This window comes from Marmota monax, unplaced genomic scaffold (assembly GCF_021218885.2).
Source record: "Marmota monax isolate L192 unplaced genomic scaffold, Marmota_monax_Labrador192_F-V1.1 WCK01_AAM20220418_F8-fsc00122, whole genome shotgun sequence".
In the NCBI taxonomy this organism is placed as follows: domain Eukaryota; kingdom Metazoa; phylum Chordata; class Mammalia; order Rodentia; family Sciuridae; genus Marmota; species Marmota monax.
In genome coordinates, this window is record NW_026695223.1 from 4,741,110 (window position 1) to 4,765,741 (window position 24,632).

The window sequence follows — 24,632 nt, forward strand, 5'->3', positions numbered from 1 at the left end:
TTAGAACATAAGAAGAAAAATATTGTAGTTTATTCTTCACTTCAAGTGAATAAAGACTGAAATAAAAACTGTAATTGCCAGAGCAGTGTTTTATCATAAAAAAACTCATCTCTTATTAATAGTCAAAGAACTGAAACCAATTAAGAAAGAGGAAGAAAAAAAACTCCTGCTCTATAGATTCTGAAAGAAGCAGTTCTAGGTAAGATTCTATAATGCATTACTAAGACTAAGACTTTATAATTTTATCAGCTAATTTTCTTTCTGAACAAAATACCATCACTGCCATTTGACTTCTTCCTAAGACTTACCCTATCAGAATCAGTTTCCACTTCTCATTCCTGATTGAGCAAAAAAACAATAACAACAACAACAACAAACTAGACCTGTAGCTATAAGATGCTCGAGAGTAGGCACAACAACTACAGTAATTGTCTCAGAACTTAAGTTTTTCCATTGGTACAAAAGGTTTTCCTCATCTCAGGGCACCTTAGAAAATAATGGTAGAATTTAAGGCTGATAAACTCGAATTCCCTGTTAAGCCATGGAATAAACACGTGGTATAAACATGTCATGGAAACTTTATTTACAAAAGCTACAGACAGCAGGTAGATTTAGGGAAAAAATGGTATAAAAAATCTTTTGGCTGCTGGTCCTTGGCAAAGTAATAGACCAAATCACTATCTGCCACATTTTTACATATTTCAGTCATTGTATTGCACAACTATATTTCTAATTTACATGAAATACAATGATTGACTGGTTAACAATTAGCTTAAAAGATTTCTTCCTTCGCAAAGTATCTCCTGTTTTGTTTCATTTGGAAAGAATTAAGAAGTTGCAAGAATATTAATGAAAACATCAATTTGATAGTAAAAGCTGTACTAACTGCAAAAATGGCTAGAAAAGGTTCCTGGTGTGGGAAGGCAGGTATCTCACAAGGAGAGGCAGTGGCTCTTAACTACAGCTGCAAGTCAGACCATTTGTGGAGCTTTTAAACCTCACAATGGCCAGACTACACTCAATCTCAGTAATTTAACATCTGAACCTAGGGTGGGTCCCAAATGTTATTGATCATTAAAGCTCTTCAGGTGATTCTAACGTCTAACCCAAATTGAGAACACTGATGAAAGATCTGTGGAAGAACCTAAAGGGAGTCAAAAGATGGGGTTGGAAGAGAAGTTTGCTACTACTTGCTTTTGTTATACATTCTGATGATAGTTGCTTTTAAGTAATATAGTACAAAATAAACCACTTACAACTTTGATGAAATGAACAAACCAGAATACCAAGAAGCCGGTTATGATAAAAGACATAATATTCAAAGCCTAAACTAATTTTTGTGAGGGACAGAGTAAAAACTAGTTGAAGAACTATCTTTTCATACGTGTGTGTGTGTGTGTGTGTGTGTGTGTGTGTGTTGCTGGGGACTGAATCCAGGGCCTTGTGCATTCGAGGCAAGCACTCTACCAACTGAGCTATATCCTCAGCCCAGAAGACGTCTTTTCAAAAATTAGTTTTATTTCACTGTTGTTGGTGGATGGCTTGATGAAAAGCTGTATGTGAGCTATTTACAAGAAATGCATAACTGATCTTCAATTTAGTAGTTTAACTTGTAAAATTTTTCACAAAGGTTTCTCTTTCAAGATATACATAAAAGAAAGTTAAGACAAATATAATTAATTCAGAGGACCACATAATGTTAGTTCTGATCAAACTCTGGTGTTATTCTGTATTTGCTTCTGAAGGCAGTATCAACCCAGAAAGATTTATTTAACAAAGAAGTACATTATTGGCTATTCTCTTACCTTAAAATTTAGCATAAAGGATGAATTTATCTATCCAGGTATCAACAAAAGTAATTGGAAGGAAATATAAACTTTCTGTGTAATAATACACTAACTGAAAAATCTTAAAATTTTTCAGAGTAAGAACAAACCTGGAGACTTGATTGGGCTCAATTCTCCCACACTAGTTAAAATAAACATACCTTTAAAAAATGTGCATGGTTTGTTTTTTAGGTTCTGCAATTTCAGCACTTAAAAATCCGTTTCTGCCTATCATCTTAGGATATACTGCCATTTTTGTTATAGGCATATACTTTAAAGGGTCCTGAAATCCAATTATAATCATAATCCAAATATAATTATTAATTAGCCTCATATTTCTAATTATTATTTAAAACCATTAAACATATATTAAAGAATTTTTTAAAAACTTAGCTAACTACAATTACTAAATTTTAGAAAGGGCCTCAGAAATTCACTAGTCCAACTCAACACTGTAGATGGAGAGAATAAGAGGAGGTTAAAAAAACCTGCAAGTTAATGGCCAGAGTACTACTAGAATACAGATCTCCTGACTCTAATATTAAAGTCCAATGTCTTCTCTTCCACCTTGCCACTTGCCCTAATTCCATGTACTGTCATAAGAAATCATAGCTCAATTTAACCCTATGCCTATATCTTGATAAACTTGGAATCTTACCCTGGAATTCCCTTCTTGGGCACTGCTACATATAGTTTGAGGAATTTTGGCAAATACAGCTTCAGAAGCCCTCACAACTTTTCTGTTTCTGGCAGAGTGTCCCAGAAGTTTTAATGCATATTAAATTATTTAAAGCTTAAAATTACACTAAGACTTCTGGGATACCTGTATTTAGCTTAGAGCTGCAGTTTTCAAACTTGCTGGTCCTAGGACTTGTTTTCATTCTTAAAAATTATTAAAGACCCTAAAGAGTTTTTGTTTATGTGGATTGTATCTGTGGCTTATTTATCATATTAAAACTTAACAAAGAAACTTAAAATATTGACTAATTCATTTAAATATTAAAAATAATAACCACTAATGTCAACACAGAACACACATTTTTAATAAAAAATATTTTTAAAAATAAAGGTTAGTGAGAATAGTACTGTGATTCTCTTTGACATCTGGCTTAATAGCAACCAGGTGGATTCTATTTGCTTCTTTATTCAATCATTCTCTCCTTTTGTTCTTGCAGCTCTGGGGATCCAAACCAGCATATACTGGGCGGCACTCTACAATCAAACGACACTCCTTGCCCTTGCTTCTCATTTCAATATGTTGCTATGTGTTGTTTTGATCGGAGGATAAGAAGAAAATCTGGTCTCACAAAGGGATTATTGTGGTTCCTCCCAATGAAAGGTCTTAGGGATCCTTTTGAGAACTGCTGATTTATATAGCATGATTCCTATACATTTTGGGAGGTACTGGGGATTGAACCCACTCTGGGCTACATTCACAGCCCTTTATAATTTTTCAATCTTGAGACAGTTTCCCTAAGTTGCTTAGAGCCTTGCTAAATTGCTGAGGCTGGCCTTGAACTTTCAATCCTCCTGTCTCAGTCTCCTGAGTTGCTGAGATTAACTGTCTGCTGCAGTAACTGCACAGAAATTTTGTTCCCTTCTTTTAGAACTTCTCTTTCTTCTTTTCAACAAAGCAAAAATAAGAATAAAGAAAGAGAAAATAAGTTATGCAAGGAAGCATAAGGCTAATACTTAAAAATTCCCCAATTTTTTTCTCTTGCCTTTCCTCTCCCAGTTGCCCCATAATCATACTGTTCTTTCCAGTCTGAAGGAAGTAACTTTCCAGTTTAGGCTCAAGTAAGATTGTAAAATAGCCTCTTTGTTAAAAGGAAGAGTTTTCTTAGCAAAACCACAATAATGGCTGTACTCCACACCTGCCTTAAATTGCAACCTATTTTTTTTTAAACAGTGCACATAGGACATTTTGAACACAAAATATTTTTAAACGGACAATTCTGAATAAACTTTAAACATTGTTTATAAAATATATTTTTGTTTAAAATATAGTGAAACTGACTTTATACATTATTTTTAAAGATAAAAAAGTTAAAATTATTTACATAAAACATTGATTTTTTTCCAAATACTGGGAACTATGAAAATACGATAGTTGAAACCTGCAATGACTTTCTAGTTACTCAGCAGCATCTCAGGTTCCAAAAATGTAATCCATGGAGAAATAGCCTCAATTCTTACCATCCACAAAATGGATCCAGACAACTGTTCAAACTGATGGGACCCACTCCATCGAGATTTCACTGTGGCTAGACCAAAATCACCTATTTTTACCGTGAGGTCTTCATGAAGAAATATATCTGAGGTGTAGTAAGTAAAGGAAAACAATAGATCTCAATTCTCCTATTAGAGCAAACATTATGAAAATTTTAGGTAAGAGATCTAGTTTCTATAATTCTGTAATATGATAGTCTTTAATAAAGTACAGTACTTCATATTTCCTAAAGTTGATTGAAAAGGTTTTAAACAATAATTAGTTGTATTTAACCTAAGTAACCTATTTTTAAAATTTGGGGGGCTTAAAATGTACAAGGATGAGGTGATGCTTTCTTAAGCCTTCGGGAGCTCTAGAAACTTTCCCATTTGATTTTGATCATGTAGGCCCAGATATACTTTAGCACTTCTGGGGAATCTATAAAGGCTCTTTACTGGAATAAAGATGCCAGCAGGCAGGGTCTGAGACTGGGCTTACGGAAAAAGAATTTTTTTTCTCATCTCACTGCTATGTAATTTAGAGCCTTCCATTAGATCTCAACTACTCCTGAACAAGGGCAGAGGGGTGAAAGAAACTAGTACATAGCTATAAACTTATCTGTTTTATAGTGTGGATAGAATGTAAGCAAGCAATAAAAAAAGTCCTACTATTATGAAGACTTTAGATAGATTTTCTTATAGTGCTCAATCATTCAGAAACCAAAAGCAGGCTATTATATCCTTCTCTACTATACTCTCATGCAAGCTGATTTATTAATATTCTTTACAGTATACTGAATTTAGCATGAAAACTGTTTTTACATAATATGAAGACAAAATGCAGAAGAAAAAGTCAGGATGTTTTCAAACTTCGCAGACAAATTTCAGGAAGGATACTATTACTCTTGAGGTCTCTGTGGATGATTGACTTGGCGTGTAAGTAACTGAAAAACAAAACATCATTTAAACCTGAGTAAGGCTAAAGGACTCTGGCCTCAGAATCTACAGAACATACTTAGGGGTATAAATATTTATTTAGAATCACGATACAATTAAAATCTGTACATTGTGATAACTTCTTTATACATAAATTAGTTGACTATAAATGAATTTAGGATTTTAGAAACATATCACTATTATTTACAGCCCAAATCTTGTTTATATTTAAAGACTTCACTTTATCTTTTACTAGTTACAAATACAAACCTTTCAACCCTGTGAAGCCTATTTATTAATTTCCTATAAATACACTTTGACATTCAATGCTTCCCACCTGTACCCATCTCTCCAAATCAGCTTTCATTTTATTTATCACATATTTAAACTTGTCCTTTAAGATGGAACACAAATTCTAACTCCAAAGTGAAGCTTTCCTATGATTAACCCAACTGAAAGTGATCTTTCATTGTTCAATTTATTTAGTAATTATTTTAATAGCTGGATTTATTTATTTTTTTTAATGTGCCTATGTTTGCTTTCTATTTAGAATGTAAACTCCACCATAATGTAAAAGTTTGGTAAATTACAACTATTTTTAAAGGTGGTATGATATATTCTTAAAGGACCTTACTGAAACTATATGAAAGTTGGGTGTGGTGGTTCATGCCTGTATTCCAGTGAATGGACCTTACTGAAACTAGTGAGGAGCAGACTTCCTCTATAATGACCACAGTGGATCTATTTTAAAACTAACTTAAAGTTTAAATCATCTATGGTACTGCCACAAATTGCTTTAGTTGTGTTCATTGAGGGAAAGCGCTTTGATTAATTTATTTCCATTTATCTACACTGCCTAATATAAGACCTGGCATGTATGTTAAATATTCAATATATCTGTTGAATCAACTATAAATAGGATATATACATAAACTCCACTCAAATTTAATTCTGGAAAAAACAGATGAGACTTCTGAAATCTAACAATGACCATTAAGAAATAAGTTCTGCTTTAAAATAAAAAACTAAAATCCAAATAATATGATCAAAATCATGTAATGGACACCTAAAAATAGAAGACTTCCAAATAATTGAGATTCTTCATGTTTTCTGGTCTTTATTTAAAACTTCCTCATTCTCCCAGTCATCAGGATTTTAAAACTAAGTTTTTGAACTAAATTTTCATTTTAAATTACTATTTATTCAAAGTAATTCTTTCTCCTCCAATTACTTCTAATCTCACACTATTTCTATCATTTACAGCATACACCACAATATAAAACTTATCTTGTTTTGTAGGGTGAGTGTTGTTCTGCTACACCATACTGTCACTTTTCCATTGAAAGAAAATCTGATGTCAAGTTCTACAGTAACATGGAAAGCTAAAAACAGATGGAAATAAATGTGTTCTAATCAAAAGCTTTTTCAAGATGGGGCGAACCTGACTCCATGAGAAAGAAAGGGGGTAAATGATGATGATGTTGTTGGTGGAGCTAGGTCAAAGAGCCCTAGGGTCTAGTGTGCTGCAAAGGTGTTCGTCTTTGAAAGTGGTTCCTTCTCCTGGGAGATGAAACAAACAAAACCAATGGGAGATACATACGAAAATGGAGGCATGATGAAGTTAAAAGGAGTGCAGATAAAGATGCTTTTTATTTTGGGGGGCAGTAGAAGGAATTGAACCCAGAACCTTGTGCATGCTAGACAGGTACTCTACCACTCTGCTACATCCCCAGCCTGATAAAGGTGTTCCTTTCAATGCAAAACAATAGAACCAGAATAAAAGAGAAATGTAACTGAAGAGCTGAGGAGAAAAAATTTCTGTCCAGGAATTTAACAGATAATTAACAAAATATAAATGTGATTGTTGAACTAGTGGTTATTACCAGTAGAAGCTGGACAGCATAAAGTATTAAAGACCAAAGTTGCAAATGGCTGCAATTTGAAATAGCATCACCTTATACCCCCTGCTTTCCTAATTTTTATCTCATGTAATAATTCTCTTTCTATAATATTTCTGCAACTAAAGTGACAATAAAGTCCATGTCTGTATAATGGAAGGCTGGAAGGAAAAGAAGCTATTTCCCCAACTAGAAAAAACAGGATGCACATCATACCCCAACCCTATAAAATAAAAAGTTTCACATTAATTGTATCATAAATAATTCTATATAGGTTGACACTAAAACCATTTCCTAGGCAATGACCCATTATAAGGGAAGATGCCAAAAACAAATAAATAAACAACCACATAGTCAGTTGGGGGACAGGTAGGAAAGGGAACAAGAATAAACTGACTTTGGCTACAGAAGTCTATGCATTATTTAGGATAATTCCACTAGCCCTCTGAACTTTTTAAGACATTAAGGAGAACGTTACAGGTTTACGAATGTTATGGGTTTTCAAAAATACTAGGAAAGACAAACATGGTATCAACTAAATATCACATTCTCTTGACAGAATTCTCTTAGGAAATCTCTTATCTGGAAGAAAAAATGTCTACCAATAGAATCATTATTCTTAGATCTGCAAAATTATCTAGTAAAATTTGTTTTCTGTATATTCCTTTTAAGTTCTTACATAAAATTAAGTTTTTCAACATTCTTTTCAGAGCACAAGATGATGCCTCAAACTAAGTAAGCATTTCAGATTTGATCTAACACAAACTAGAGTGAGATTCCCATCTTCATCTGTCCCTTGGGGTGAGCATAAAAAATTTAAGTGAGCCATTGTCACTCAATGGACTCTTAGGTTTAATTACAACACTAGAATTATCTTTTTAAACTGCTCCTATAAAATGCTTCCTCCTTGGGCTGGGGTTGTGACTCAGTGGCAGAGCATTTACCTCACACATGTGAGGCGCTGGGTTTGATCCTCAGCACCACATAAAAATAAACAAAAACAGAGATATTGTGTCCATGTATAACTAAAAAATATTAATAATTAAAAAATGCTTCCTCCTCCTATATTTGCATACTTCTGTTCTTTACACCTGGATGAAATTTTATGTTTTGTAGATATGGCCTAAAACCCCACATTAAAATTTTAGTTTTCGCTAAAATAGGTTTTAAAAGATTGGCATTCTAATGATGTCCTCATCTAGGTACTGCTAAATATACTCATCACATTCACAAGAGAGGAATAAAGACAGAAATCTTCCAGCTTGCTACTTTCAGGTATGATTGTTTATCCAGTTATGAATGTAGTTAAGTCCTGCCATTTGTGTTACATCTCTTGGTTTTATCTTTAAGAAGAATATGAAAGTTGGGTGTGGTGGATCATGCTTGTATTCCAGTGAATGGAGGGAGCTAAGGCAGGAGGATCACAAGTCTGAGGCCAGCCTTGGCAACTTGGTGAGACTTTGTTTCAAAATAAAAAATGAAAAGGGAAGGGGATGTAGCTAGCTCAGTGGTGGAGCATTTCTGGGTTCAACAAAAACTTAGTACCAAAGGAAAATCAACAAAACCAAACAAAGTCAAACCAAACCAAACCAACAACCAAAACCAAAACCAAATAACTCCCCTCCCCAGAAAAAAACCAGGAGCAATATTATTCAAATACTTTGATGAAATTCAAATACTGCAGTACACCATCTGGCTGATTTATCAGTCTCATCTATTTGTGAAAGCTTCTAGGCTCATGTTAATTGGCTGGTATTTTCTACTATTTTTAAAACTTCAGACCTGGACTAAGCAGACACTTATATTTTGGCCTTTTTTTCACCAAATTCTACACAATCCCACAGAGGTTCATCAAACTTCAGGACAGCAAGCTGACTCCCTCTGACACCCTAGCTGCCCTTGGAAAATTTAGAAGCTGTCTCAACTGGTAGATGTGACAGCGGTAACAGTGTCATATAGTCTTTCTTCTACTTTGATGTTTTTTGGTTCCCCTGAAAATCATGATGTAGAAAGCGAGCAAGATGGAAGGGAATGACATTCTGCTACTTCTCCATAGTCAGCAATCATTTATCATTTTAAAAATAATTAAAATCTCCAATAGGTAGTTTCCAGATTTTTCAGTTGTGGTTTATAGTAGAACTTAAATTCTATCTCACTTTGTTTTTACCTTCTTTCACTTAAAAAAATAAAACTTATTGAGGTATAATTATAAAAGACAGTGATTCAATTTTAAATGTCTAATTAAACGAGTTCCAACAAATTTATACCATCGTGTAATGACCTGTCATAATCAATATAAAGAATATCTACCACCCCAAAAAAGTTTCTTCATCTATTTTTGCAATTAATAATACCCCCAGATGTCCATTGTTAATTCTTTTTGTCACTATGGGTTATTTTCATCTTTATGAATTTTGTATAAAAAGAATTATATGGTTTCTTTTGCTTAGCATAATGATTTTGAGATCAACCTGATGGTTGCCTGAAGTATTACGGGGTATGAATATACCACAGCTTATCCATTTAACTGCTGGATAGGTACCATTTGGACATTTTGTTTTTTAGTAATTATGAATAAAATACTGTAAACATACATGTATAAATTTTTGTTGTTGATGTTTTTTATTTCTTTTTGGTTAGTTAGGTAAGATCAGAATTGCCCATTTGTCAAGTTTAAAAGAAACTATCAATTTGTTTTCCCAAATGGTTGTCTCATTTGAAATCCTTATAATATATGAAAGCTCCAAGTTGCTCTTCATCCTTGCCAACACCTAGTGTTCTGATTACAGGCGTTCTGAATGGTGTAGTTCTATAGCACTGTAGTTTTAATTTGCTTTTTCCTAATGTCTAACTATGTTAAAATTTTAGGGGGGCTGGGATTGTAACTCAGTGGTAGAGTGCTTGCCTAGCATGTGTGACGCACTGGGTTCGATCCTCAGCACCACATTAAAACAAAAATAATAATAAAAAAAGGTATTCTGATCAACTAAAAAAAAATTAAAAAATCTTTGTGCTTATTTTCCATTTACATACATTCTATAATAAAGATTTCAAATCTTTTTTTTTTTTTTTTTGAGACAGTCTTGAGCTGTTGGATGGCCTCAAACTTTCTAGTAACTGGGATTATAGACACATGGCACATCCAGATTCTTACATCCATTTTTTTTCAGTGAGTGATAATGTTTTATTGTAAGAATACTTTATATGCTCCAGTCTTTTATCAGATGATGTGTTTTACAGACATTCCCTAAGTCCATGGCTTGTTTTTTCAATTTAAGAATAGAGTCTTAAGACAATTTTAAATTTGATGAAATTCAATTTATTAGTTTTTTAAAAGAGATTTATTTTTTAGTTGTAATTGGACACAATACCTTTATTTTATTTATTTTTACGTGGTGCTGAGGATCAAACCCAGGGCCTTGTACATACTAGGAAAGCGCTCTACTGCTGAGCCATAACCCCAGCTCCAATTTATTAGTTTTTTAATTAAAAAGTTTTAAATTAATAAGTTCTTGCCTTTTGTGACTTAAGAAATCTTTGCTACATGGTGAATGCCTGTAATCTTAGGGACTTGGGAGGCTGAGGCAGGAGGATTGCCAGCCCCAGCAATTTAGTGAGGGCCTAAACAACTTAGTGAGACCCTGCTGATAAAAATAGGCCAGGGATGTAGCTCAGTAGTAAAGTGCCTCTAGGTTTAATTGCCTACCCCAAAGAACTCCTTGCTTAAGACTACAATAATTTTCTTCTCTGTTTCTTATAGAAGATTTAGATTTTTACATTGTAGTCTCAGGTCTTTGATTCAAGTAAATGTTTGTCATGTGTCTGGTAAGGGTTACTGGTTTGTTTTTCAAATGGATATCTAGTTGTTCTAGCAACATTTTTTGAGAAGATCAACCCCAAGAATTGCCTTGGCACCGTAAAGAAAAGGAAAATAAAATCACTATAGATCTATAGATTTATTTCCAAACTTTCTATTTTGCTTCATTGATTTTTGTCTGTCCTTAAGCTAGCACCACACTGTCATAAATACTGTGGTTTTACTTTAAATTTTGATGTCCCACAATACAAATCCTTCAACTTTGTTCTTTTTTCAAGTGTCTTGACTATAAATTTCTAGTTACTGCATTGCCATATGAAAAGTTTGGAGGTTTTAAAATTTTTTGTAATAGGGAGTGAACCCAGGTGTAGTCAAGGTCTGTCTGGCTCTTTTATACTTACTGAGTACACATTAAAAAAAAAATCTCAGCAGATATTTGGAAATCGATGACATAATCATAAAATTTATAACGAATGGAGTGCAGTGGCACATGCCTAGAATCCCAGAGACTTGGGAAGCTGAGGCAGGATGTTCACAAGTTTGAGGTTAACCTCAGCAATCTTTTGAGACACTAAGCAACTTAGTGAGACACTGCTCAAAATAAAAAATAAAAAAAGCTGGCGCTATAGCTCAGTGGAAAGCACTCCTGTGTCCAATCCCCAGTATCACAAACAAAAGAAAACAAAACATCAAATAGCTGGATGTGGTGGTGCACACTTGTAATCCCAGCCATAGAAGGACAGCAAGTTTGAGGCCAGCCGGGGCAACTTAGAGATACCCTGTTTCAAAGTAAATAAAAAGGTCTGGTGATGTTGCTTAGTGGTAAAGCACCTCTGGTTTCGAACCCCAGTACCACATACACAAGAAACAAAACACCAACAAAAAAGAAAACAGACCAAAACATCCCCCACCCAAAACAAAAACAAAAACATAAAGCTGTGAAATTACAGAAAAGTGAGAGAGTAGCCTGCTGATCTTCAAAGCTTCTAATATATCGGGTATAGGATTGTCTCTTCTGTTGGGGAACCTTATTTATGTAGTATGTGACTAGACTACCTGAGGTTTTTCACTGCCCCTGTTTGAAGTAAGTGCTTTGCTTAGGAGATCAGAAGCTACTTGTTTGAGCCAAACCTCATCTTTACCCACAGAAAACTTTAAACCTTCTTGATTTTATTCTTTTTTTTCATGGTGGTACACATACTTTTTACTCACTGTCATTAAAACAAGGCATAGTTTGTATATGAAATCTTCAAATCATGACTACAAGGTAATTTCTTGACTTCAAATACTATACCATTCATCTTCTAAATGGAATTATGAGGACAAAGGCTCTGTTTTTCTGTAGAGAGTCACTGCCTGCCTATCTCTATTTTTCAGCACATCCTATTTTTGTCTGGAATAGCAAAAACCATGCTATTCTTTCTTTTATTTAAGTTTATTTCAAACATTCCCAAGTCCAAATATAAAATGAGAGGCATGACATTTGTTTATTTACAAAAGCAAGGTATCTCAGTGGAGGAAAGAACACTCTTTATAACAAATATTGCTGCAACAACTGGATATTCATGTAGGAAAAAAAATAAACCTTGACAGATATGTCATAACACATACAAAAATTAATTTGAAGTGGACTGATAACTTTAAAACAAAAGCAAAAACTAAAGCACTTCTGTAAGAAAACACCACCCTTTTTGTATTCATATAGCATTTTAAAGTTTTCAGAATATTTTCATGTTATTTGATTTTCTAACCCTCACTTCTTTATTTGTGAGGCATGCAAAAAGCCAATAATTCCAAATTATGAAGATGGGAATTTAAGAACCCAGAGTACTTAAGTGACATGACCAGACAGGCATGGCAGAAAGAACATGGGTTTTGAGCACATAGATTTGAGTTTGAAATCCAACTATGTCCCTTAATAGCCATATAACCTTGGGTACATTTATAATTTAAAGATTAGGGGTTTGAATTCCTAATCTATAATATGGAGGTGATAATGTTTATCTTGCTGGGTTGTTTTTCTTCTTATTTTTTTAACCACATTTAATGAAAGCCCACTATTTGCTAAGCAACAACTGTTCTCTGTCTTGGAGATAAAAGCAGAAGATCCCAATGAGAGTTGATGACTGTGTGCTGTGAAAAAAAGAACAATTCATGGATCATTGTAATATTTGATCTATGTAAACAGCTCAAAGAACAACTGCAAGTTGCTGAGAGAAATAGAATATAGGAAGAATGGACTCAAAGAAAAAGACAAGCAGCTTAGTTTTATATGTATTAAATTTGAGGGGCCCATTAGACAGCAGATATTAAGTATGAATCTTGAGTACAAACAAAATGAACTGACTGGAGACTGGCAGATAAATGTTATTTATTTATTTTATTTATTTTTAATTAATTAATTAATTTATTTTTTGGTTCTGGGTTATTTAACTCAGGGGTACTTAACCACTCAGCCACATCCTCAGCCCTTTTTTATATTTAGAGACAATGTCTCACTGAGTTGCAGGTACTTCACTAAGTTGCCGAGTCTGGCTTTGAACTAGAGATCCTCCTATCTCAGCTTCCTGAGTCACTGGAATTACAGGTATGCAGGCTCGATAAATGTTATTTAGATGGTTCTTCAAACCATTAAATTAGATGAGATCTCCAGGGGGTTGAGAAAGCAACTGATGAACAGATGGTAGTGGGACAACAAGGAGAATATACTTTAATGTATTGTTCTTCAAGACTTCAATATCCATGTAAATCATTTGGGGATCTTGTTAAAATGTAGACTTCAATTCAGTGGATTTGGGGTGGTAACTAAGATTTAGCATTTCTAAAAAGTTGCCAGGTGGTACAGATACTATCCAGATTTTGAATACCAAGACATTAAGAACAGGATTAATGAATCAATTAAGAACATGTTTCAAGTAGAAGGATGTGATTAACTACATTCTGTTTCTGAAAGATCAAATAAACTGAGGACTGAAAATTTAACCATTAGATCTAGTAACATGGAGGTCATCAGTAACTATATTATTATAAGTGTTTTGTGGAGTGGAGGGGGCCAAAGCCTGACTGGAGTGGGTTCCAAGATAAAAAGAGAGGAGAGAAACTAAACAATGAATATCAACTCTTTCTTAAGAGGCTTTATTGAAGAGGAATGAGATAGCTGAAGAGGACAGCGGTATTAAGAGAGAGTCCCTCACAACTTATTTATTATGAAAATTTTAAACATAGGAAAGTTGAAAGCATACAATAAACACCTCATATATCTTCTACCTAGATTAACAACTGTAAGCGTTCTGCCAAATGTGCATTGTAAGAAAGATTTTTAGGGAGGTTATTCAGGAGCAAAGGAAAAACTGTTGATGAACAAGAGATAAGAGCATTGACTAAAAAGACCTTTCTGAGTAGCAAAAGAGAATGGGATCTGGACCACAATGGGATGGGATCTGGACCACAGTGGAGTGGTTGGCTTTGATTCTTAGTGAAAAACAACTTGGCATGAAGGCAGGTAGGTGGATGGGTGGGTGGGTGGGTGTTATAGCAGGTGCTTCCAATTTTCTTAAAGAAATGGTCAGCAAGGTCACCAGGGGACTATTACTGGAAAACGGTTTTGGAGGTCTAAGGACAGAGGAGGTAATGACAGTCTCTAGGAGACAGGAAGAGTGATGAATCAGCTTGACATTACGGACCCACTGGGGTTGTTGGAAGAATTAAATAAGTTGGAAAAACAACATGGTACAAAGGTTAAGAGACTGCTCTCTGGAGCCAAACTATGTGGGGCAAGTTATGTGACCTTTCTATATTCTGGTTTCTTCATCAGTAAAATGGGGATAGTAATTGCATCTACTTCACAGGGTTGCTGAAGAGTAAATGAGGGAGTCTATAAAAAGTACATTATATAAAGTCTGTATGTACATAGTCTGAATATAGTGTATATAATTGTTAAATACATAAATAAATGTCAGTGTATCTTTTTTTTTTTTTTTTTTTTGGTACTGGGGATTGAACTCAGGGGCACTTGGCCACTGAGCCACATCCCCAGCCCTATTTTGCATTTTATTTAGAGACAGGGTCTCACTGAGTTGCTTAGCGCTTCACTTTTGCTGAAGCTGGCTTTGAACTCGAGATCCTCCTGCCTCAGCCTCTGGAGCCGCTGGGATTACAGGCGTGTGCCACTGTGCCTGGCCATGTCTGTGTGTATGTTTAAAACTGGAGAACATACTTCGTATTAAAAAAAAAAAGAAGGAAATAGTGAGTTAGTAGTATGTAGAACACTGTGATCAGAACATAATATTTACTAACTAGTAAAGAGGTTCAAAATAAGAGTGATTGAAGAAGGCAAACCCAGTATTATTCCATACTTAAAAACCAATAACAAAACCACAGTGTAGAGTATTATAATACACAATTAATGAAAGGATACATAACATACATCAATGTATTAAAGATATCTCTTGATGATAGTTTACTGATACTTTGTATTTATATTCTCTGAAATTTTTGTAATGTTTTTATAGTTCCTTGTAATAAAATTTGCCTTGAAATTAAAAATTGTATAATATATGAATCATTCATAGTTTCACCATATCATTTAATGATTTATTGCTAATCATTTTTCAAAGTCTATACTTATAAAAAAGTTATAAAAGTAAAATTTAACTATAAAATCTTTTTTGTTATTAAAAGGAAGAAACAATTAGTGCTATTTCTCCGTGATAGCTGCCCCCATCCTGATCCCTTTTTGTCATTCCTGGAGGCAACCACTGCTGAACTGGTATGTGTTAATTCTTATTTCAACACTTTTATTTTATTTTTTTTATACATAGGTGTGCACCATTTTCAAAAAAAATCCAAAAATTAAAAAAATGCTGTTTAAAAAATTTAAGTGGTTTTGTGCAGCTGCTACTTTTCTCAATTAACTTTATATTGTATCGCTTTTAACTGTTCATTTCTTTTAACTGTTATTCCACTATATATATGTGCCAATATTTATTTACTGTTCTTCTACTAACACAAACGATTTTAACAATATGAAATTATTACATCTCTTCCAGAACACATCTCTTAGAACAAAAACTAGTGTTTCTGGAGATATAACAAGCATTTTTCTGTTCTTACAGATATGCCCTCAGTGTGGTTTGTCCCATTCAGAATGTCCCAGTGATCAATTTCCCTAATTTTTATGAACATTTGATCTTGTCAAAATTCAGGCATTCTGCTAATTCTAGCAGGTGAAAACAATGCCTTTTTGTTTTACCTTGCATTTTCCTTATTATCAGCATCCTCTTATCCAAAAATCATTTTTACTCTAAGTATTCTTTGACTAATTAGAATTCAATTACTCTTACAAGTTCATCATCTTTTCAATTAAAATTCACCTTTTATCTTCCTTTCATGAGGTTTATTTATGAATAAAGGAGGCATACTCTTCATTGTTTAAAAAAGCCAGTTGCAGTTTATCTCAAAATTCTTTTTAATCATCTTATTTTCAGAGTATAATGCTTCTGTGAGCATTACCACCAGGCCATGACTTTCTCTATGTGCTTCCCTGATTTAACATTTAGTACATTTTCTAGTAAAGCTAAATTAAAAACTATACCCTCTGAAATTATAAGTCCTACAAAGAAATGGCCTGATGTAGTGACCATACCTGAAATTTCTTTAATGACAATATTCTCAAAATAACTTGGTCCTTAGCCTGAATCAATGACTGGCAGGTGAGAAGATGATAAAACAGACCGGATAAATTTTGACTCCTAAATATAGAGTTAATCTATAATTAACAATTGTAAGAATGGCTTTGTTCAAGTGACCCTAGGATATTCTTTCCTGTCTCTGAAGTACTTTTTGTAAAAAAAAGACAAAATCACCCAGGAAAAATATCACCCATTAATTGTTTGCTTGTAGTCTGTAGCCCACCAATAAAGATAACACCATTGGAATGTCACAGTGGTTCTGCTTTTCTAATTATTGAAGATTTTATTTTTTAAGTGGCCACAATCCAGCAATGTGTTAGGGTATTCCTGTTTTGCTTATGCCTTGGGACTTAAGAATGAAATGTGGTGTACAGTCAAAAAAGATAATTTTAAATAGAACATAGAAAACATTCAGTAGGCAGACTATTCTGAAATGAGGGCTTTGTAAAAGTACACTGTTAAGTGGACTTAACTGTTAGTGCTACCATGCCTGGCACAAAGCCATTTTTTTTAATATTTATTTTTTAGGTGTAATTGGACACAATGCCTTTATTTTATTTACTTGTTTTTATGTGGTGCCGAGGATCAAACCCAGGGCCTCACACGTGCTAGGTGAGTGCTTTAACATTGATCTACAAATCCAGTTCCCACAAAGCCACTGTAATAGGAGAATTTTCAATCTGTCAAAGTCTTCAGGAATGTACGATGTGTTGGTACATTTATCCAGAAGCATATAACCATCTTATAAAAAGGAACAAAAAAAAAGGGGGGAGGGGAGAAACTGTACTTTATTTGGTTAATTTTAAGCTTGTAATAAAAAGTAAACTCTGCTAGAGGTTCTACAGTTTATAATTTGTACTTTTTCAGGTACTAAAATCTAGGATAAACCTGATGGAAAAGTGTGTGTGCGCGCGCGCGTGTACACATATTTTTTTAATATATATATATGTATACACACACACACACACATATATACACACATATATATACATATATATGGGGGGGAGAGAGATCGAGAGAGAGAATGAATGTGTGTGTGAGGCACACTCATTACAGAATGAGAACAATTTTAAAATGTAAACAAAGTGTTTTGCAGTAGATAGACTGCACAATTTTAAACCATAAAGTGATGGGAAAATATCACCTTTTCCCTGACAATTTTCCACACTACACAATTCCAATATGATAGTGTTCTTTTCTACAGTCACTTGTTTCACTTGTTTTCACTGGTACTTCATTGCCCTTTCACTGTTGCTAGATTTTTCTTTTAAATTTATTTTGAGACAGGCTCTTGAAATTTTAAATTCCACATGCTGGCCTTGAACTTGAGATCCTATTGTCTCAACCTCCCAAGTAGCTGGGATTACAGAAGTGTGAACTGTGTCTCACTAAAAACAACTTATAATACTGTATTTTGCTGCCTCTTTATATTATAAACCCTTTTCCCTTCTATTATTCACTTTTATTACTTCTTTGGCTATTATTTATTTTCTTTGACATTTCTCAGTTTTGATATGAGAAGAATTTGGCTTTTCTCTCTTCTGGAAGACGAACCTATCAATAACAAAGAGTTGTGTGTAGTCATGCATTTCTTCATGTCACAGATACGTATTGTGTACCTATTCCAGGCCAGGCCCCATTCCAGGCATTAGGCATAAAGAAACAAACAAAACAAAGTCCCGCCCTCATACAGTTTGCATTCTAGTGAAGGGGGCAGACAATGAGAAAAGCAAGTCATGTAGGATTGGGTGTTAAACAACAAAACAAACCAACGGGTAGGGGCAATAGAGAGTGACATGATGGGCGGGGGACCTGTTATTTATCTAAAGTGATCTGAGAAGGCATGTCTTAAAAAAAAGAAGGGATATTTGAAAAGAGAATTTAAGGACATTTGTAGCATAAGTATATTAAATAGAAAAGAACAAGTACAAATGTGCTGACAGAGCATGCCTGGCCTGTTAAAGAAACAGGAAAGAGATCAGTGGGGGGAAAGAAAATAAGTTGTTTTTTTTTTTTGCTGAATGTTTATTGTTTTTGCCATGGTTTACTCCTCAAATTTAGATTTGAACAGATACAGATTCCAACTTATCTGAAAGGGTGAGAGTGTTTTAAGTTTAGTAGACAAGTAGAACGGTTCTAAATAAAGTAATAATATGCAGTATAGCATTTTGGCTGAAAATAGGTTTGTAAACAGTCTAAAATTACAGATATATTACCTGGTTTTGAGCCAGGGAAGGTGGTGAAGAGGGAATACTTAAGAACAAGGTCCAGTTTTTAGTCCTGGCTCCAACACCAACTTTCTATAAGTGATTTTTTTTAATATTTATTTTTTAGTTGTAGATGGACACAATCTCTTTATTTCATTTTTATGTGGTGCTGAGGTTTGAACCTAGTGCTAGGTAAATACTCTACCAATGAGCCACAACCCAGCCCCTGCATATATCCTTTTATTCTAATTTTATAATAAAAAAAAAAGCATAGTGGTTTTTAGGGAAAAAATGTTGGTATTGGAAATCCTGAGTCAAACAACTTTTCTGCTATTTATTAAATGTGTGTCCTTATACAAGTCACTTAAAAGACTGTTTCCTTATTTGTAAAAAGAAAATAAAAATATCTACTTCATAACATTAAAGGACAATCTATGCATGTGAAAATAATTTGTATACTACAAAATATTAAATTAGGATATTTTAAAAGTATGCTTAGTTTACTTTATTGAATTTCATGTGTTTTCAAATTTTAATTTTATCTTTTGGTTTACCTATTTATTTGCACTTAAGAGTTATATGCAGAATTTATCTTGTAAGTCAGTTCTCCATTTTAAGCTATGCAAATTTTAAAATTAACTATATTTTCAACTATGCCACAAAATTTTATATATATATACATATATATATATATACACACACACATACATATATACACATATACATATATCTCTCTCTAAACCTGAAGACCTCAAAAAGAATGAGAATGAGGATTTTCATTTTAACTTATTAAATGACCTATTTGCAATAAAAAATTTGGGCACTTAGTGAAAATGATTTGAAAGGATAATTAGCAATTATTACATATACATATAAGTATATACACATATACATATACATATATACAATTGTTAAAAAAGTTTTTTTATCTATTTTTGTTCCCTGAGTCTCTACTGCTTACTTAAATCACTGAATGTGAAACACTCAGCTGTATATTTACTATGAAATTATTGGTATTCGTCACTGTAGGTTTTGATGACTGCACTAGGGAAAGACTGCTTTATATTTCTGTATCATATTGCTAGTCATTAGTGTCCTTATACTGCTGAACAGTAATTTAAAATGCAATCCAAAAGAAGTATCAAGTCTTTAAAACATCTTCAATTGTCTTCAAAAGGAATTTACAAGAGATTTAACAGAATGGAACTTACTCCATGCCCTGTGCAGTTTGCCGTGCAATATCTATAAGTTTGATCATTTCAAATTTGGTCTCAATGATGTGGAGATGGTGATATAAGCTGGAGCCCTCACACCACTGGGTAACAATAGCTAGTTGTGGCTTTGTGGAATAGCCCATGAAGAGTAGGATATTCACATGTCGTGTTTTCCTGTAAAAGTAAAGTGATGGTAAATAGTAAATGCCAATAAACTTTAGCAATTCTTAAAAGGGAGTCAAAGTAGTCAAGCAGTAAGATGAACAGAAAATGGTATTAAAACAAATAAAAAGCATTTTAGATGAATTATCTAATTAATTATCTAATCACCCATCCTATTCAGAAATGTCTTTTTAAAAAAAATATATCTGACAAGTAAGCAGAGGTTGCTTAATACCTTGAATTTATGGGAAGCTCACTAATTGAATAGAGCTACCCTACCCACTTTTCTGCTTAAATGGTTCTAGTATTAGAAAGTTTTCTTGTGAGACAAAATCATTTTCCTCCAACCTCCACAACTTTCTTCCCTTTTCTGCTCTCTGGAATATAAGGTAGCAACTCAGTATCCTTTTAAATCTAACAGTCTTCTCTGGATTAAATATCCTCAGTTTTGTTGACTCGCTGTCTTTCCAAATTACAGTTCTAGAATCTTCCCCATTTAAGTTGTCCTACTTTGAACTTACTCTCATTTGTAAATGTTCCATAAGTTCTAGGCACAGGAGTAAATGCAATCTCTAAAAGATATTCTGAAGCACTTAGAATTTTGAGAGCATTATTTCCATAAGTGAAACTACTATTTCACATGGTCACAATACTATATTTTTATTACTTCAGTCTAGAATTAAGTTTTCTTCAGCTATACCAAATAATATGAATACCACTTAAAAGAATAAGCTGAAAGAAAATAAAATTAGACATCCTATGGCTCTATATACTTATTCATTTTGAGTAAATTGTAAAGCTAATAGTGGCTACCACCAGAAAACAGGAGCTAATAATAATAACTTCTTTCTCCTAAAAACAGTAATTTGCATACGCTCACCTGAGTACTCCTACTTCATTTTTGAAGGCCTGTAACTGTTGAGGTGTGGGTGCTGTCACATTCAACATTTTCACTGCCACATCACCTAAAAGGTAATCATCATTCCAAATGTCATTCCAATTTTAAAAATTTAAAACTATAAAACATTCTTGGGGATTTCCACTAATTATAATAATTGGTAAATCCATAACACTGTTAAACTACAAATAAATTATGCCTAACTGTCTAAACTGCATTAATTTTTGAAGGATAAAAATGAAATTAACAGCAATACTCCTATACTAGTATTTCAAAAGACCAACCCCCAAATAGACAACCTTGTTTTCCCTGGAAATTTAGTTTAAGTAAGTACCCAGAGTATTTTTCCAATTATTTAACAATACTCAATGAGATATATTTACTAAATGAACACTGAAACTAGAGATAAGAGTCCCAGTGGAGCTTGGCTTAAAGTTGAAAACTTCAAATTTCTTTATCAGAGCAGTTAACATTATGTACAAAGTTATGGATTATTTATGATGCTTTTCATTAGAAAAATGTTTAAAATTATAGCTAATTTAAAAAAGTTTATGTAAAACAGCCATAACTCTTACACACTACCACTAAAAGTGAAAATTGGTACAACCACTTTGTAATATTGCTGGTAGTATCTATAAAACTGGACATATGCACATCATATGGTCCTACAATTTTCTCCAAGGTATGTATACCCAGCAAAAATAGATTTATATGTTCTCTGAAAGATATAAAAAAAAATATTCATAGCAACATCATTGGAATAGCACCAAACTGGAAACCATCCAAATGCTCATTACACAGTAGATGGAAGAAGAAATCAGCTTACACATTGAAAAATTAACAGAGAGAATGAATGACTTCCAACAACAATACAGATGAATCTTGCATACAACATAAGGGGCCAGACACTGAAGGGTACATGCTGTATGATTCCTGTTGCAGTCAGGTTGGTAGCTAACCTGGGGGGAGGAGTGACTGGAAAGGGGCATCAGGGGAGCTTCTAGTATGACAATAATGTTCTGTTTGTTGATCATGGCTATCTATTCACTTTTTGAGATTTCAGCTACTTGTATATTTACATGCATTTTTTTATATGTACATTAAGCTTTTATATATATATTATTGATTTCTTTTAATTATCAATATAATACAACATTCATTTTATCAGTGGTACCATATAACTTACCTACCACTTAAAACCAATGTTTAAAAACATTTTGAAAGCACCCAGAAAAAAATTACCATAATGCCACTCACTGACATTTTATATATGAATGATAAGGCTTATATATGAATGCAGGGTGAATATTTATGAATATATAAAAAAAATGAGAAATATAGTAAACTTCTGATAGAAATTTTTTATATTATATATATAAAATATATGGGGTATTACACATGCTGCTTTTATACAATTTAATACACCAAAGACACCTTCCATATCAATAAATGTAATTCTAGCATATCATTTGAAAAATCCTATACAATCATGTATGGATCCAATTTATTTATCTATTTATCTAATCTTTTTTTATTTTCATTTTGCATTCTTACTAAATCTTAATGAATTTACTTTTATACATGATTATTCATTCCTGTCCCATTACTTCCTAAGGATGTCATCAATATACATATTGCCAAATTATATATAATAATAATGTTTATAATAATACAAATAATGGCTCAATAGACATACTGCCAAATTGTCTTATAGAAAATTTGTAACAATTTATTTTCCCACCAGCAGCACTACAATCACATCTCTAAATATGGTCAATTTAACGTGATGACACACACCTGTAATTCCAGCAGCTCAGGAGACTGAGGCAGCCTCAGCAGTTTAGCAAGGCCCTAAGCAACTCAAGGAGACCCTGTCTCCAAATAAAATATATATTTGAAAAAAGGGCTAGGGATGTGGTGCAGTGGTTAAAGCTCCTGGGTTCAAACGCTTGTATTAAAAAAACAAAACAAAACAAAACAAAACAAAACAAAACAAAAAAAACCAGAAACCAACCCAGATTTTGGGGAACAGCTAATCTGGAGAATCTTAATTTTAAAAAATTATTACTGCAGTCAGGCAGGGCGCCACATGCCTGTACTCCCAATTACTATGAGGCAGGAGAGCTACAAGTTCAAGGCCAGTCTGGGTAACTTAATGAGACCCTCTCAAAATAAAAATAAAAAGGGCTGGGCATATAGCTCAGTGGGAGAACAACTGTCTAGTATGGGCATGGCCCTGGGTTTGATCCCTAGCAACACAAACACAAATAAATAAATAATTAGTAATATAATGAAAGGAGTCCTGATTGCTGTGAACCTAGGTTTTATTTCCCATAATTCTTGTTGCAGTTTGGGAGAACTTCTGCATCTGATGAAAATGATGCAAACAGTGAGTATTCTTTGATTTTTAAAAATAAAATGGTTACACATATACTATTACTGTGAGACTTGTGACTACGTCAACAATATTACATACATACCATGCCACTTTCCCTTGTAGACTGTTCCAAATGATCCAGATCCAATTCTTTGTCCCACTGTGATCTGTCCATCAGGAATCTCCCAATCATCACTTGAATCCCGTCTACCAAGTGTTTTCTTGATAAAAATAGTGCAAAAGTCAAGTTAGGCCAACCAAACGAAAAGGGGAAACCTTATGTTCCATGTGAAGTATATTAACCTAAGCCTGAGAGGAGCAAGATGAGGAAGATAATATCGCTTCTTTCACCAAAAGCTGAAGAAATAATAGTTAAAAGTATGACTAGGAGCTGGGGTTGTGGCTCCGTGGTAGAGCGCTTGCCTACCATGTGTGAGGCACTGGTTTGATCCTCAGCACCACATAAAAATAAATAAAATAACTATCTATCAACAACTAAAAAAAAATTTTTTTTAAATATGACTAAAAATACAAAACAAAATTAAGACAAGTCAGACTTGGATAGAAACAATTTATTTAAAAATGAAAATTATTTATTGAGTATGTGTGAGAAATGCCTATTATTAAAATTAATAAGAAAAACCAGTTTTGTATTATTTGGAGGACTATAAGGGCAAGATAAATATTATGTATTTATGATAAGTTTTTGCCTCCAAATACCTAAAAATTTAACCTAATATGTTATAGTAACAGGAGACAATTTTTCTAGTTACTTTTTTCTAGTCAGAGTTAAATTTTCTCATAGATCTGAACTGGTCTCTCTCTAAAAAAAAATCTATCTATCTATTTATCTATCTATCTATCTATCTATATCTCCAATTACTTTGGTAGGGTTAAAGGATCATCTTCCCAACAAGTAGCAGAAAGTTAATTTTTCAAATAGGGAAAAATGTCACTTGGTAGATTTTTGAATTGTAGTTCAGCCTTTAGAATATGTATGCTTAATCATGCTTTCCAAAACTTTATTTACTCTTTTTTCCTTATTTTATTTTAGGTACTGGGGTTTGAACCCAGGGGTGCTTTACCACTGAGCCACGTCCCTCAGCCCTTTTTATTTTTCATTTTGAGACAGGGTCTTGTTTGAGGCTGGCCTCAAACTTGCTATCTTGTCTCAGCTTCCTGAATAGCTGGGATTACAGGTGTGTACCACTATGCCTGGCTCTTTTTTCTTATTAGAAACAGAATGCTACTGTTACTCTTCCAAAACTGCCTTTTACATTAGAGATGAAAATGAAAATTGGTGTTGTGGGAATATGCTTAAGCAAAAATCAACTGTTAAATTTGACAGGGGAATTTTTTATCATATACAGATATAACATATCTAAAAGTGACATTTATG

At 33.5% G+C, this 24,632-nt stretch overlaps 1 protein-coding gene across 6 annotated transcripts in view; it reads right to left on the reverse strand.

The window, feature by feature from the left end:
* The window catches only part of Braf (B-Raf proto-oncogene, serine/threonine kinase), a 179,850-nt gene that overhangs the window by 28,113 nt on the left and 127,105 nt on the right, over window positions 1-24,632 (reverse strand). For all 6 annotated transcript variants that reach the window (XR_009225866.1, XM_058575752.1, XM_058575751.1 and 3 more), the window contains 5 exons: window positions 23,337-23,454; window positions 20,839-20,923; window positions 19,794-19,970; window positions 4,932-4,978; window positions 4,023-4,141 (listed from right to left, as the gene is read on the reverse strand). Coding sequence is in view for 5 of the 6 variants with exons in the window: in XM_058575752.1 (XP_058431735.1) it covers window positions 4,023-4,141; window positions 4,932-4,978; window positions 19,794-19,970; window positions 20,839-20,923; window positions 23,337-23,454 (546 nt within the window). In the remaining variant the exon portion in view is untranslated. The remainder of the gene's footprint in view (window positions 1-4,022; window positions 4,142-4,931; window positions 4,979-19,793; window positions 19,971-20,838; window positions 20,924-23,336; window positions 23,455-24,632) is intronic.